This window comes from Podarcis liolepis, assembly GCF_965112155.1.
Source record: "Podarcis liolepis genome assembly, chromosome: 6".
NCBI classification, from domain to species: Eukaryota; Metazoa; Chordata; class Lepidosauria; order Squamata; family Lacertidae; genus Podarcis; species Podarcis liolepis.
Genome location: NC_139559.1, coordinates 1,505,946 through 1,521,432, shown reverse-complemented (window position 1 = coordinate 1,521,432; position 15,487 = coordinate 1,505,946). Strand labels below are relative to the sequence as shown.

The 15,487-nt window shown below is 54.5% G+C and overlaps 1 protein-coding gene across 2 annotated transcripts; it reads left to right on the top strand.

The window, feature by feature from the left end:
* Positions 1-5,868, top strand: LOC310708887 (WAP four-disulfide core domain protein 18-like). Of its 2 annotated transcripts, none has more exons than XM_083507805.1 (4): positions 1-225; positions 1,063-1,197; positions 3,841-3,975; positions 5,704-5,868. In XM_083507805.1, the coding sequence occupies exons 1-4, from the start codon at positions 132-134 to the stop codon at positions 5,718-5,720; spliced, it is 381 nt and encodes a 126-aa protein (XP_083363931.1). In that variant the 5' UTR covers positions 1-131; the 3' UTR covers positions 5,721-5,868. The 2 variants fall into 2 exon arrangements, with proteins under 2 accessions (XP_083363931.1, XP_083363932.1); XM_083507806.1 differs by having other exon boundaries at positions 3,841-3,985.
* Positions 5,869-15,487: the final 9,619 nt, after the last annotated feature.

Sequence of the window (15,487 nt, the reverse complement as noted above, 5' to 3'; positions counted from 1 at the left end):
ACTGTCGTCTCATCATTGCATCACCTGCTAATTTTTGGCTCTGGTTCCAAAGCCAACCTCTTCTTCAAGGAGGGCTTATATATCCCCGAGGGGCTGGGTCTTGGCACTCACGCCTCTCTTCAAGCTGCACCATGAAGTCTGCCCTCGTGGTCCTTGGGGGTCTCCTCATCCTTTGTGCTGAGCTGACAACGGCAGGTTCTCAGACGCCAGACTGCGAGTCAGAAGGTAAGCAGCACTGCCAGGAAGGGGCCTTCAAACTGCTGGTTAATCAAAGGCAGAGGCTCCCTTGGAAGGTAGTGGACTCTCCTTCACTTGAGGTTTATACGTAATAATGGATGGCCACCTGTCAGGGATTCTTTAGCTGGGATTCCTGTGTCGCAGGGGGTTGGACTAGATGAACCTTTGAGGTTCCAATTCTGGAATGCTGTGATCTTGGTGTGCTGCTAAAAGACAGCTGCATTCCCCACCTGCCCAGCCCAGCCCTTTGTGTTATATTATTATATAACCACACATACAGTCCCATGTCCAGTCCTGGGTGCCACAGTTTAAGAAGGATATTAACGAGCTGGAAGGTGTGCAGAGGAGGGCAACAGAGGTGGTCAAGGGTCTGGGAGCCAAGCCTTGTGAGGAACAGTTGAGGGAGTTGGGTATATTTTGTCTGGAGAAGAGAAGACTTAGAGCCCTCTTCAAATGCCTCAACGGCTGTCACATGGAAGATGGAGCAAGCTGTTTTTCTGCTGCTCCGAAGAGTAGGACCCAAGCCAATGGATTACAATTACAAGAAGATGATGACTCAACATCAGGAAGACCTTTCTGATGATAAGAGCTGTTTGACAGTAGAACAGGCTCCCTCGTGAGGTGGTGGACTCTCATTCCTTGGAGGGCTTTAGGCAGAGGTTGGATGGTCACCTGCAGGGATTCTTGAGCTGAGGCTTGGACTTGATGACCCTGGGAGATCCCTTCCAACTCTACAAATCTATAAGAGAGCCTGGAGCCCAGAGTAAGCTGACTTAAAAGACCCCCACTCCACTGCTGGGAAGTCATGTGGTTGTTCTGTTCCAGGGAAGCCAGGATACTGCCCCCCACCGGATGGTGCTGGAACATGTGTGGAGGAATGTTCTGGAGATGATTCATGTCCTGGGGACAAGAAGTGCTGCAGCAACAACTGTGGCCACACTTGCCAACCTCCACTAAACGGTAAGAAGTCATTTCCCCTCAGAAGCAGACTAGAGTCTTGGGGTTCACCAGTCTCACCTTCAGTAGGATGTCACCTATATCAGAGGGAGGTGGGGTGTATGGGACAGAGCTGGGACCTGTGAGCTTGTCCACTTTTTACTGAGGAGCTCAGCAAGAACTGAGAGGTCAGAATCCAGCCATTCAGCAGCTGTTAAGATTCTTAGCTTTATAAATTCCCCAGGACTTCAATGTGCTTCTGGCACAAAGGCTTTCAAGCGCTCCTGAGAAATACTCAAAGGTACAAGTGTAGCCCTCGTCTCTGAGAAAACCTCCCACTAATGATCTTTTTTAATCACCATGTGTTTTACCAGTAATATTTCTATTCCAACAACAGTGCTGAGGTCATACAAGCTCACAGTAGTTAACAATGGCAATTAACAAATTATACAATCATTACAATCGTATTGGAAGGTCAAGTGTATCTAAAAAAAAGGCACAAAACAATTGCATACGTCAAACAATTGTTCAAGTGAGACAGCCCTTCAAATATCTGAAGGGCTGTCACATGGACAATTTGGCCCTTGTTTTCTGCTGCTCCCAAGGGGAGGACCCAAATCCATGGATTCAAATGACAAGAAAAGAGATCCTGACTAAACATTAAGAATCACTTTCTGACAGTGAGTTAGTTGTTCCACAGTGGAATGGACACCCTTGGGAAGTGATGGACACTCTCTCGTTGGAGGTCTTTAAGCAGAGGCTGGATGGCCATCTGTCAGGGATTCTTGAGCTGGAATTCCTGCATTGCAGGGGGTTGGACTGGATGACCCTCGGGCAGTGCTTTTTCCCTTAAAAAATTTTTTAGGGGTACTCTCATTTTCCTAGGTAAAGAGACCCCTGACCATTAGGTCCAGTCATGACTGACTCTGGGGTTGCGGTGCTCATCTCTCTTTATTGGCTGAGGGAGCGTACAGCTTCTGGGTCATGTGGCCAGCATGACTAAGCCGCTTCTGGTGAACCAGAGCAGCGCATGGAAACGCCGTTTACCTTCCCACCAGAGTGGTACCTATTTATCTACTTGTACTTTGACGTGCTTTTGAACTGCTGGGTTGGCAGGAGCAGGGACCGAGCAACGGGAGCTCACCCCGTCGTGGGGATTCGAACCGCCAACCTTCTGATTGGCAAGTCCTAAGCTCTGTGGTTTAACCCACAGAGCCATCTGTGTCCCTCTCATTTTCCTACTCATATTGAAATACTGACTCTCAATGAAGCCAAACTTAAGATTCACAAAATGTTTAAGGGTATGCGCACCCCCACGTCCCCCCAGAAAAAGCACTGCCCTCAGGTCATCTACGATTCTGAGTTATTCAGAGCCAGCCCTGTGCCAGCTGGCTGACTCTCTCTGTGCTGGGAAAGGAGGGGGAACACTGCCTTTCGAGAGTGCCAGAGTCTGTGGGGTTAGGGTACTGACCCCAACACCAACATCAGAATAAAGGAACAGAGGTGTGACTTCCCAGACCCTCTCAAAGCCAACGAAGTGGGGAAAGCTGAAAGAGGACACCGCAGACCATCCCCTGCTTCCCAAATAACGCTATGAGGACCCTGGGGAGGATGCAGTCACACACCCCCCCCCCCCCCCAGAAACCCAGTGCGGATCAGAAGGGTCCTTGGTCTTGGCTCATTGTGGGAGGGAGAGATGATGAAGGCATCTCCTGCCACGGAATCCAGAGGAACTTCACGTCCTCTTCCAGGATCCATCATGTGGGATGTGAAACACAAGAGCAGTCAAGTACAAAATTCCTAGACTGAACATGTTTACAGATGGGGAGGAATGTTTGTCCAGCCAGCAGCTAAACTTCCTGTTTCCTTCTGGGCTGGGACAGACTTCCTCTGCATGTGACTAGAGGTGGGCGTGGCCTCACCTGTGCAGGTAATGACAAAAGCACAGGGCAGGGCAGCCATCTTTCTCTCTTTTTGACTACATGCATCGAAGAAGCAACATCTGCTTAGCCAAAGATGCTCTCTTGGCCTCCAGCCAAGAGAGGACAAAGGGACTGTCTCCTTATGAGAGTTTCCAGGTGTATATAACTTTTCTAAGCTAAATCTGCCTTCTGGGATCTGGTTGTGAACAGAATGTGAGTAAACTCTTTTTATACTTTTATACTGTGTCGTGCCTTATCTTTTATGAGGGAATAAGGGGGAAATACCAGAACAGTTATTACAGAGGCTTTAGCGAGCCTCAGCAAACACATCCGCTGCAAGTTTAAAAAGGGGAATGTTACTCTGCTAAATTGTGAACTTGTTTACACAAGTTGGAAAGGCTATAATCAAACAACATATCCTCTCCTGCATCCCTGAACATTCCCACACATCACACCCACCCACCCCCAATTTGAAAATCTGCTGTTATAACCTTTATTCCCAAGGTGGGTGACTCTCCTAAATCCCAACCTGGGGAAAGCGCCCACACCCCAGACCCAGACCATTGGACTCCTCCACCTGGGGAGAGTCCGTTCTGCAGTACGCCTGTTGTGCTGCCCATCACCTAGCCTTTGGGCTCTGGGTGGCTTATAAGTTCAAGAGGACAGGACTGGATCCATGGGAAATTGTGCAAATGTGAGTTCCATGGTTTTACAGTCTCTCTTTTGTGTGTGTGTTTCCCCACAGTAAAACCCGGCGAGTGCCCCAAGTTCAAAATCCCTCCTGGGCTGCCATGCAAAACGGATTGCTGCGAGGACAACCACTGCAAAGGGACTGACAAATGCTGCCCAATGGGATGCAGCAAGATTTGCGCCCCGGCAGGTGAGGCCAGGTGGTGCAGCGGCTGAAGCACACGACTAGAGTCGGGTCCTCTCCTTTTTAAAATATATTATTTTTTATTGGATTTCCAAATCATTACAAATCAGTCCAAATTACTTTGATTTAATACAATTTCCTTTTTAAAAATCAGGTTTTCTGCTACTGTTGCAAACATGTCCATCTATTCCTCCTGTTGATATTTAATCTCTTCTTTAATATTCATTTCATCCTTTACTAGTTGTTGTTCATTCTTACAGCAAGCCATTATTTCCTCCTCTTGGGCAGCACCTCTTATGAATATAAAATCCATTTCACGTTTGTAGTCCTTCGTAATCTTCTTGTTGTCTCAGACCTGGTGTGCTGGGAGAGTCGATTATCATCTTCCTTTGTTCAGTCTTTGCAGTGTTTGCAAGATCACATCCCAACTTCCGCTATTCATCACTCGCATACAGGCTGCAGCTACAAATAAGTCCCAGAGAACATAAACAAACTCTACCATTAAAACTCCGCTCCGAGTTCTTCCTCGGCACACGGTTGCAGTCTGTAACTGAGTCTGGCCCTCTCTCTGGCCCAGGAGCCAGTGTGGTGTAGTGGTTAAGAGCGGTAGTCTCCTAATCTGGGGAACCGGGTTCGCGTCTCCGCTCCTCCACCTGCAGCTGCTGGGTGACCTTGGGCCAGTCACACTTCTCTGAAGTCTCTCAGCCCCACTCACCTCACAGAGTGTTTGTTGTGGGGAAGAAGGGAAAGGAGAATGTTAGCCGCTTTGAGACTCCTTAAAGGGAGTGAAAGGCGGGATATCAAATCCAAATTCTTCTTCTTCTTCTTCTCATGACCATTGCTATGTCCCTCTCTTCTCCCCACAAGATGCAAGCGCACCTCATTTCAGGAGGCAGTGATGACTACCAGCTTGGATGGTTTTAAAAGAGGATTAGAAAAATTAATAGAGGAGAAGTCTGTTGGTGCCTGGCGTGCTCTGGTCCATGGGGTCACAAAGAGTTGGAGACGACTAAACGACTAAACAGCAACAGCCAGGATGACCATGCGCTGCCTCCATCGTGTTTCTGAATACCACTTGTAGGATAACATGGTAGAGGAGAGCGGGCTCTTGAGCTTGGATCCTGCTAGCTGATTTCCCACACTGAGAACAGAGTGCTGGCCTGATCCAGCAGGCTCTTCTGGTGTTCCCGTGTTCTGATAGAGCCCTTGGTGCAGCGCATAAATGAGCAGGAAAAGCAACCATCTTTTTTCTTTCTTAACAGTGACCGATGGTGGGGAAACCAGCCTTGTTCCCAAATATTCCTCTTGTAGTCACAAAAGAGGGGGTGGGTCCATCAGGCAGAGAAGCTCCTGGCCTGAACAGATGTAACTGTCTTCCACCAAGGTTTCCCTGGATCTTGCCCAATTGCCCACAGCTTTGCATAAACCATTGCTTCATTCTACTGAAAACTGGCCCCGCCTGAGCCCACTCCTCAGATCTCTCTCTAGTTCCTGACTGTCCCTTCATTTGCATTTATTTATTTTTTACAAGCGAGCCTTTCATTTGGTCCCTCATCCAAAGGCCAGGGGTTGAATAGGCATTGCTCAGTGGTGGCAAGGATGGCTGACTGGCATGCAGAAGGTCTGAGGTTCAATGTCTACCACCCCCAGAAAACAAGACACTACAAATGGAGCAGCTCACCCAGGGCACGACTCCTTCACCTCCCTCTAACTGTTCCCTTCTGCTCTTCCCAGGTTTTGATAAGGCCTAAAGGGCAGCAGGGCCCAGAGGAGTCCAGCTGAAGGACACAGCTTCACTGCTCGCCAAAGGTGGGCTCCCAACTCATGAGCCCAGGCAGTTCTCCCATCAACCACCTGGAATTTCTGCTTCTTCAATGCTTCTGGAACAGATGCGCCTTGAGAACACTCACACAATAATAATAATAATAATAATAAATTTTATTTATATCCCGCCCTCCCCAGCCGAAGCCGGGCTCAGGGCGGCTAACAACAATAAAACAGTATAAAAGTATAACATAAACAACACTCTAAAATCATTCATTATAAAATTAATTAATTCAGGCCACTGGCAACCATTGGGCCAGAGCTCCGCGAAGATTGCCGAGGGAGGGAGTCAGGCTGTGCCCTGGCCAAAGGCCTGGCGGAACAACTCTGTCTTGCAGGCCCTGCGGAAAGATGTCAAGTCCCGCAGGGCCCTGGTCTCTTGTGACAGAGTGTTCCACCAGATCGGAGCCACAGCCGAAAAAGCCCTGGCTCTAGTTGAGGCCAGCCTAACTTCTCTGTGGCCTGGGACCTTCAAGATGTTTTTATTTGAAGACCGTAAGTTTCTCTGTGGGGCATACCAGGAGAGGCGGTCCCGTAGGTACGAGGGTCCTAGGCCGTATAGGGCTTTAAAGGTTAAAACCAGCACCTTAAATCTGATCCTGTACTCCACCGGGAGCCAGTGCAGCTGGTATAGCACCGGATGAATGTGATCTCGCAGCGAAGACCCCATAAGGAGTCTCGCCGCGGCATTCTGCACCCGCTGGAGTTTCTGGGTCAGTCTCAAGGGCAGCCCCACGTAGAGCGAGTTACAATAATCCAATCTGGAGGTGACCGTCGCGTGGATCACAGTGGCTAGGTCAGGGCGAGAGAGGTAAGGAGCCAACTGCTTAGCTTGGCGGAGATGGAAAAATGCCGCCTTTGTTATAGCTGCAATCTGCGCCTCCATGGAAAGGGAGGCGTCGAAGATTACACCCAAACTCTTAACAGACGGTGCTGGCACTAATTGCGCCCCCGCAAGAGATGGGAGTTGCCCCCCCAATCCCATATCGCCCCGCCCTAGCCACAGGACCTCTGTCTTCGAAGGATTTAGCTTCAACCGGCTCCCACGTAACCATCCAGCCACAGCTTCCAAACATCTGGTCAGTGTGTCTGGGGCCGAGTCAGGATGGCCATCCATCAACAGATAGAGTTGGGTGTCATCGGCATACTGATGGCAACCCAGCCCAAAACTCCGAACAAGCTGGGCGAGGGGGCGCATAAAGATGTTGAAAAGCATCGGGGAGAGTATCGCACCCTGAGGTACTCCACACACCAAGGAGTGGCGCGATGACAATTCCCCCCCAAGCGCCACCCTCTGTCCCCGACCAGAGAGAAACGAGCGCAGCCATTGAAGGACTGTGCCCTGGATCCCCACGTCGGCAAGGCGGTGGTCCAGAAGTTCGTGATCGACCATGTCGAAAGCTGCTGATAGATCTAGAAGAATCAGCAGCCCCGACCCGCCTCGATCCAGCTGTCTACGAAGATCATCTGTTAGGGCGACCAGAGCCGTCTCGGTCCCATGACCAGTGCGGAAGCCGGACTGGAATGGATCCAAAGCCGATGTTTCATCCAGAAACCCACCAAGCTGTTCGGCAACCGCTCTCTCAATCACCTTACCCAGGAACGGAAGATTCGAAACCGGGCGGTAATTGGATAGATCTAAAGGATCTAATGATGTTTTCTTTAAGAGCGGGCGCACCACTGCCTCCTTCAGTTCCCCTGGGAATGTCCCCGTGCCAAGGGACAAATTGATGATATCCCCCAGGAGGGCTCGCACCTCGTCTGGACACGCTCTAATCAGCCAAGACGGGCACGGGTCGAGAGGACAGGTGGTGGGCTTTCCAGCTCGGAGGAGTCTGTCCACATCGGCTGGGGATATCCGGTCGAAGTGGTCCAATACCGGACCCGAGGACAGTCGAGGGGCCTCCAGTTCCTTTATTGTATCCAAATTGGCAGGGAGGTCATGGCGGAGCAACAAGACCTTCTCCGCAAAAAAGCTCGCAAATGCCTCACAGCTAAGTGTCAAATTGTTATTTAAATTTGGCTGTCCCACAAGGGACGTTAAAGACCTGATTATACTAAATAATTGCGCTGGGCGAGAGCTAGCGGATGCAATGGAGGCCGAGAAGTATGACTTCTTAGCAGCCTTCACCGCCATCTCGTAGGTTTTCATAAAAGCCCTATAAGATGTTCTTGAGGCTCCGTCACGGGCACCCCGCCATACTCGCTCTAGCCGTCTGAGGTCCCGCTTCATTTTCCGGAGCTCCTCGGTAAACCAGGGAGCCCGGTTTTTGCGGGGTCGCAGAGGGCGCTTAGGTGCGATCTCATCGATGGCTGCCAGGAGCTGGATATTCCAGCCCTCAACAAGCTCAGTCAATGAGTCGCCAGGGGGAGCAAGGTCCCGCAAGGCCTGACGGAATCTATCAGGGTCCATCAGCCTCCGCGGGCGAGCCCAAATTGGCTTGCCACCTAAGCAGGGTGGGGGCGGAAAGTCAATCCTGGCTTTCAGAGCGTAGTGATCAGACCATGGCACCTTCATCGAAGGAGACATGATCACATCTATACCTACGCCAAAGATCAAATCCAGCGTGTGGCCTGCTTGATGCGTGGGGCCCGAAACAAACTGGGAGAGCCCTAGTGTCGCCATGGAAGACACCAGGTCCAGAGCCTGTGAGGAGGGAGTGGCATCAGCATGGATGTTGAAGTCCCCCAGTACCAATAGGTTAGGGAACTCCAAGGCCCAGCCGGCCACCGCCTCCAATAGGCCTGACAGGGTGGCTGCTGGTGCGCTAGGTGGCCGGTACACCAGCCAGACAGCCAAGCTCTCCTCGGAGCCCCACACTAGGCCAACACATTCAATGCCGGGGACCGATGGCGATGGTAGAGCCCTGAAAGGACAATCTTCCCGGATTAATAATGCCACCCCTCCCCCCCGGCCCACAGTCCGCGACTGGTGGAGGACGGAGAAACCCGGGGGCGCCATCTCTCGTAAGGTAACTGTTGCCCCTTCGCGCACCCAGGTCTCCGTCACACAAGCCAGGTCGACCCCCTGCGAGATAAAGAAATCTCGCAGGGTGGCGGTTTTATTGCCTATAGACCTGGCATTGCACAGCACCAGTGACGGAGGTGAGTAATCCTTGCTCACCCTACCCTCGTCCCTCGGGATGGGGCGCAGATTGGAAGGGGTACGAGCGTATCCATATCTCGATCCCCTTCGCCTATAACATCTGCCCCCACCGCCATACCTCCCTCGCCCCTCCACGGTAGCAATCCCAGGCCTCATAGTGGCCTCCATTGATGGCAATTAATGTTATTCTTTCGCAGCCTAAAACAATAAAACCTTAAAACAATAAAACAAAAACAACCCAGAAAGCAATAAAACAATACAAATAAAACTGCAAAAATTACAAATTCATCAAAATCTAACAAATTCCCAAGCCCACCCAAACATCCATCCCACCTCCATATATAAAAAATCTAAAAGGAAAGGAAAATATTTTTTAAAAATGTTAAAAAGAACTCTGCACCCCTACGGGTCCTCCTGGGCAGTAGCAGCATCAGTGGCAACAACCATCCTTGTGATGCCCCACCCTGGGCCAGATAGTAGGTGGCAGGAGCAGTCCTTGTGAGGCCTGTCAGGCCCTCCCTGGGCCAGGTGGTAAGTGGCAAGAAGGAGCAGGGCCCTCAGGCACTCACACAGGGGAGTCCTCCTGGGCAGCAGGCAGCAGGCAGTCCTTGTGAGGCCCCAGGCCCCGCCCCAGGCCAGATGGTAAGTGGCAAGAGCAGGGCCCTCAAGCACTCGCTCAGGGGAGTCCTCCTGGGCAGCAGGCCGCAAGCAGCAGGCAGTCCTTGTGAGGCCCCAGGCCCCGTCCCAGGCCAGATGGTAAGTGGCAAGAGCAGGGCCCTCAAGCACTCACTCAGGGGAGTCCTCCTGGGCAGCAGGCCGCAAGCAGCAGGCAGTCCTTGTGAGGCCCCAGGCCCCGCCCCAGGCCAGATGGTAAGTGGCAAGAGCAAGGCCCTCAAGCACTCACTCAGGGGAGTCCTCCAGGGCAGCAGGCAGCAAGCAGCAGGCAGTCCTTGTGAGGCCCCAGGCCCCGTCCCAGGCCAGATGGTAAGTGGCAAGAGCAGGGCCCTCAAGCACTCGCTCAGGGGAGTCCTCCTGGGCAGCAGGCCGCAAGCAGCAGGCAGTCCTTGTGAGGCCCCAGGCCCCGCCCCAGGCCAGATGGTAAGTGGCAAGAGCAGGGCCCTCAAGCACTCGCTCAGGGGAGTCCTCCTGGGCAGCAGGCCGCAAGCAGCAGGCAGTCCTTGTGAGGCCCCAGGCCCCGCCCCAGGCCAGATGGTAAGTGGCAAGAGCAGGGCCCTCAAGCACTCACTCAGGGGAGTCCTCCTGGGCAGCAGGCCGCAAGCAGCAGGCAGTCCTTGTGAGGCCCCAGGCCCCGCCCCAGGCCAGATGGTAAGTGGCAAGAGCAGGGCCCTCAAGCACTCACTCAGGGGAGTCCTCCAGGGCAGCAGGCAGCAAGCAGCAGGCAGTCCTTGTGAGGCCCCAGGCCCCGTCCCAGGCCAGATGGTAAGTGGCAAGAGCAGGGCCCTCAAGCACTCACTCAGGGGAGTCCTCCTGGGCAGCAGGCCGCAAGCAGCAGGCAGTCCTTGTGAGGCCCCAGGCCCCGCCCCAAGCCAGATGGTAAGTGGCAAGAGCAGGGCCCTCAAGCACTCACTCAGGGGAGTCCTCCTGGGCAGCAGGCCGCAAGCAGCAGGCAGTCCTTGTGAGGCCCCAGGCCCCGCCCCAGGCCAGATGGTAAGTGGCAAGAGCAGGGCCCTCAAGCACTCGCTCAGGGGAGTCCTCCTGGGCAGCAGGCCGCAAGCAGCAGGCAGTCCTTGTGAGGCCCCAGGCCCCGTCCCAGGCCAGATGGTAAGTGGCAAGAGCAGGGCCCTCAAGCACTCACTCAGGGGAGTCCTCCAGGGCAGCAGGCAGCAAGCAGCAGGCAGTCCTTGTGAGGCCCCAGGCCCCGTCCCAGGCCAGATGGTAAGTGGCAAGAGCAGGGCCCTCAAGCACTCGCTCAGGGGAGTCCTCCTGGGCAGCAGGCCGCAAGCAGCAGGCAGTCCTTGTGAGGCCCCAGGCCCCGCCCCAGGCCAGATGGTAAGTGGCAAGAGCAGGGCCCTCAAGCACTCACTCAGGGGAGTCCTCCTGGGCAGCAGGCCGCAAGCAGCAGGCAGTCCTTGTGAGGCCCCAGGCCCCGCCCCAGGCCAGATGGTAAGTGGCAAGAGCAGGGCCCTCAAGCACTCACTCAGGGGAGTCCTCCAGGGCAGCAGGCAGCAAGCAGCAGGCAGTCCTTGTGAGGCCCCAGGCCCCGTCCCAGGCCAGATGGTAAGTGGCAAGAGCAGGGCCCTCAAGCACTCGCTCAGGGGAGTCCTCCTGGGCAGCAGGCCGCAAGCAGCAGGCAGTCCTTGTGAGGCCCCAGGCCCCGCCCCAGGCCAGATGGTAAGTGGCAAGAGCAGGGCCCTCAAGCACTCACTCAGGGGAGTCCTCCTGGGCAGCAGGCCGCAAGCAGCAGGCAGTCCTTGTGAGGCCCCAGGCCCCGCCCCAAGCCAGATGGTAAGTGGCAAGAGCAGGGCCCTCAAGCACTCACTCAGGGAGTCTTCCAGGGGAAGACAACTGTCTTACAGGGGAAGACTCTTGCTTTCTCTAGTAAACGTGCATGGAACAAGCAACCAGAACTCTCCCCACAACTCCCATTTACACTTGCAAAGTAGAATTATAAATAATTGTACCATATAAGGTTTCGACTGACAGAGCATGCTCGGAAGGAATGTGGTTGGTAACTGGAGGTAAAATCTAATCCTGCCAATAAAATTCTAGCAGACCTTTGTCTGAAGGCGCATCTAGTATGCATGCTTCTCACTGTAGTAACTTTAGAGCAATTACAGGGTTAAGTGCCTTATAAGGAAATGGGGTAAGAGGAACTGAGTACTTTGATTGGATAGGAAATTTAAACTTAATGGAAGGTGTGGAATTTTTGCCAAATGTATAAAAGTGTTTGGAACGCTGTATCTGGCGGCCAGTTGATTTGGGACAACGAAAGCCCTGCTGGTCCTTTCTGTACAGAAATAAAAGACAACAGGACTCCTTCTCCACTCGCTGACTCATGTGATTTTGGTTATATCCATGAGACAGGGCAAGCTTTGATTGCAGCTTGTCAGAGTTGCTTGAAGATCCTAGCTCACAGAGGATCACGCTAGCCAGCGATCATTAAGTAAAAGTCTTTATTGAATTACAGTTTCCATTCTCACGCTGCTGCGCTCAACTCTACGTCTAGTAGCTAGATCGGCGAAGCTCCGTCTGAGTCTCCGCCCCGTGTGCACCAACTTAATATCCTAGCCTTGCTCCACCTTTTCCGCCTGACTGTCCTCCTCTGGGTCCCTCTACCCCCCGGGGTTTCTTCCTTCCGGGATTCTTCTGACGCTGACCCGGACCCTCCTGCCTCCTTGCGCCGGGCTTTAGGACCTGGCTCCCTTTCGGGGCTGCTTACTGCGCCGCCTTCCTCTGCATTTGAACTTGGCGCGCGCGCCCAACCTTCCACTTTCCTCTTAACCGTTTCTTCGCTCCCCGATGGAGGTGTGGCCACTCCTGACTCATGCCCTCCCTCCTGTGGTGAGCTGCCAGCGCTTCCCCCCTGGCTCCCTTCCTCTTCCCTGCTCCCTGGCGGTGACGCTGGTCCCGATTTCCAGCTGCTCCCCCCTGAGTCCCCTCTGGCTCTATCTTCCTGGGGTGCCCCCCTAGACTCCCCCCTTGCCCTGGCCACTGGTGCTCCTTTCTGTGAATCCTCTGATTCACTGGAAAGACTAGGAGATCTCGGGTCGTCGTCATCACTCATCTTTTCTTCTGCCTCCTCCCCTTCGCTCTCTGTTTCCTCCCTTGCCCGTGCCTCTGCTCCTAAACCCCTGACATCCATCCCCCCCTCGAAGCCCCCCATTCCCCCCTCCCCTCCTTCCGGTGCTGGAGCTGGGGGCTGCTGTTGCAAAGGGACGAATGTCGGATATCGGTCGCTTCCCGTGGCGGGCCTCCATCTGAAGTCTCGCGGGTCTTCCTCCCTGCTCTCGTCGACAACGGTCACCTCCGCTTCCATCTCTGTGCCGCCGTGCTCGAAACCAGGGTCGTCCCCGAAAACGTCCATGTCCGTCTCTCCCTCACTTCCTCCTGGCGGCGTTGCTCGTCCTGGGCCTTCCAGCCACCTTCTGCGGAACTGCTCCTCTGGTCTATCGTCCCACCAATACGAGGGTTCTGATGCAGATCCCGAGGGTGACCCCTCCGGGGAACGGACGTCTTGTGTCGGGTCCTCGTCCGAGTCGAACCCCCGGAAAGTGCTGGCCGAAAGCGTGGGCGTGAAAAGCCAGTCGTCGAAAAAGTCTGCTGGCATAGGTCTATGGGGGAAGAGGGCATGAAACTCGTCTTTGAGGAGAGGTTCGTCCAAGGCGTAGCCCGGCACCCAGCTGTTCGCACTGGCCGGGGTGCCCTCCTTGGCGAGAAAGTATTCTACCCCCTCTTCCCCCCATCTGGAGTCCAAAATCTCCGTGACTTCGTTGATGCGCTCCTTCTGTGCCACTCCCGCGTGCCCTGTTCTGTCTCTGACCGGACTCGGCGCCGTTCCGGGTTCCTGGAACCTGTGCGGTGCCTTGTAGGGAGTGAGCACCGATCTGTGGAATACCGGATGCATTCTGGAACCCTCCGGAAGTGCCAGTCTGAAAGCTACCGGGTTGACCTGCTCTTCGACTTGGTAGGGCCCCAGTTGTTTATGCCCTAGTTTCTTCTTGGCCAACGACCTGGCCGGCACTGCGTGGGCTGCTAACCAGACCCAGTCTCCCACGTGGAGCTCTTTGCCAACCCTTCTGTGCTTGTCCGCTTGTACCTTGTATGCGTGCTTGGCCAGCTCCAGGTGGCGCCTCAGCTGATCGTGGACTTCCTGCAGCTCCGACGCGAACGCATCTGCTGTCTGCGGCTCCCCCTCCCCCATTCTTTCCAGTCCCGGGAAGGTTCTGGGGTGCCTCCCGTTGTTGGCGAAGAACGGCGTGACCCCCGTGGACACGTGCTTCGTGTTGTTGTAGGCGAACTCGGCAAGCGGCAGGCAATCCACCCACGTCGCAGGCTATTGATTTGCATAACATCTCAGGTACTGCTGCATGATGGCATTGACCCGCTCCGCTTGCCCGTTGGTCTGCGGGTGTCTCGCCGACGCCAGGTTGATCTTGACGTTCAGGAAGCCCATCAGCTTCTGCCAGAAATTCGAGATGAACTGCCGCCCCCGGTCGGACAGAATAGACCGTGGCAGACCGTGAACCTTGAACACGTGGTCTATGAACAGTTTGGCGGTTTGCTCCGCCGTGGCCACCTTAGCACACGGAATGAAATGCGCCATCTTGGAAAACAGGTCCACCACCACCAGCACTGCCGTCTTGCCCCTCGAGCTGGGCAGATCCGTGACAAAGTCCAGGGCCACCCTTTCCCAAGGTTCGACCGGAGTTTGCAGCGGTTCCAACAGTCCGGCCGGCGGTTTGTGCACTGGTTTGGCCCTCTGGCAGGTGTCACACCTCGCCACGTAGTCTGCGACCTCCCCTCTCATTCCAGGCCACCAGAAATCCCTGGCTACTAATTCCACCGTCTTCTCCTTGCCAAAGTGCCCGGCCGTGGGCGCGTCGTGCAGCTGCTGCAGCACCTTGGCGCGAAGGTCGTCTCCCGGCACGTAGATGGCCCCTTTACGGATGAGCAATCCATCTCTTAGCTGGAAACCGTCGGCCGCAGCCGTGCCCCTTTGCACCTCTGCCATCTTTGCTTGCGCGATGGAGTCATCCTGCAACGCCCGTCGCACCGCCTCCAGGTCCACGGTGGCCGCGGCGCACGCCCATACTGTTGGTGCGAAGATGTGCATGGCGGCCGCTGGCGTTGCGTCCTCCAGATACTGTGGCTTACGGGAGAGGGCGTCCGCCATGATGTTAGTGTCCCCCGGGACATACTCTATGCGGAAGTCGAAGTTCGCAAAAAACTCAGCCCAACGTATCTGCCTCTGGTTTAGGAACTGTGCCGTGCGCCAGTGCTCCAGATTCTTGTGGTCCGTGCAAACCTGCACCGTGTGCTTGGCGCCGATCAGGAAGTGCCTCCACGCTTTGAACGCTGCATGAATGGCCAGCAACTCCCTGTCCCAGATGGTGTAGTTCTGCTCGGACTTGCTGAGCTTCCTGGAGTAAAACGCTGCCGGTCGCCACACCCCCTGCTGGTCCTTTTGCAGCAGGACCGCCCCCACGGCTCTGTCCGAGGCGTCTGTCTCCACCCTCATCGGCCTGCTGGGGTTGACGTGAAGCAGCTGCTCTTCCGACGCGAAGAGACGCTTGAGTGCCTGAAAGGACTGCTCCGCCTCCTCTGTCCAAACGAACTTCTTTTTCTTGGAGCTAAGCGTGTCTGTGATGGCCGCTGTCTGCATAGCGAAGCCCTTGATAAACTTGTGATAGAACTTCGCAAAGCCGACAAACCTCTGGACCTCCTTCCGGTTGCGTGGACTCTTCCAATCCAATACCGCGCGAACCTTGGCGCTGTCCATGGCGAGCCCCTTGTCAGACAACTTGTAGCCCAGAAAATCCACCTCCGTCACGTCAAATTGGCACTTCTCCAGCTTGGCGTAGAGCCTATGTTGCTTTAGTCTGGTCAGCACTTCCCTGACGTGTCTGT

Coding starts and splice junctions, on each gene's coding strand:
- LOC310708887 (XM_083507805.1), top strand. CDS start 132: ATGAAGTCTGCCCTCGTGGTCCTTGGGGGTCTCCTCATCCTTTGTGCT. Junction 226..1,062: donor GCCAGACTGCGAGTCAGAAG/GTAAGCAGCACT, acceptor GTTCTGTTCCAG/GGAAGCCAGGATACTGCCCC. Junction 1,198..3,840: donor TTGCCAACCTCCACTAAACG/GTAAGAAGTCAT, acceptor GTTTCCCCACAG/TAAAACCCGGCGAGTGCCCC.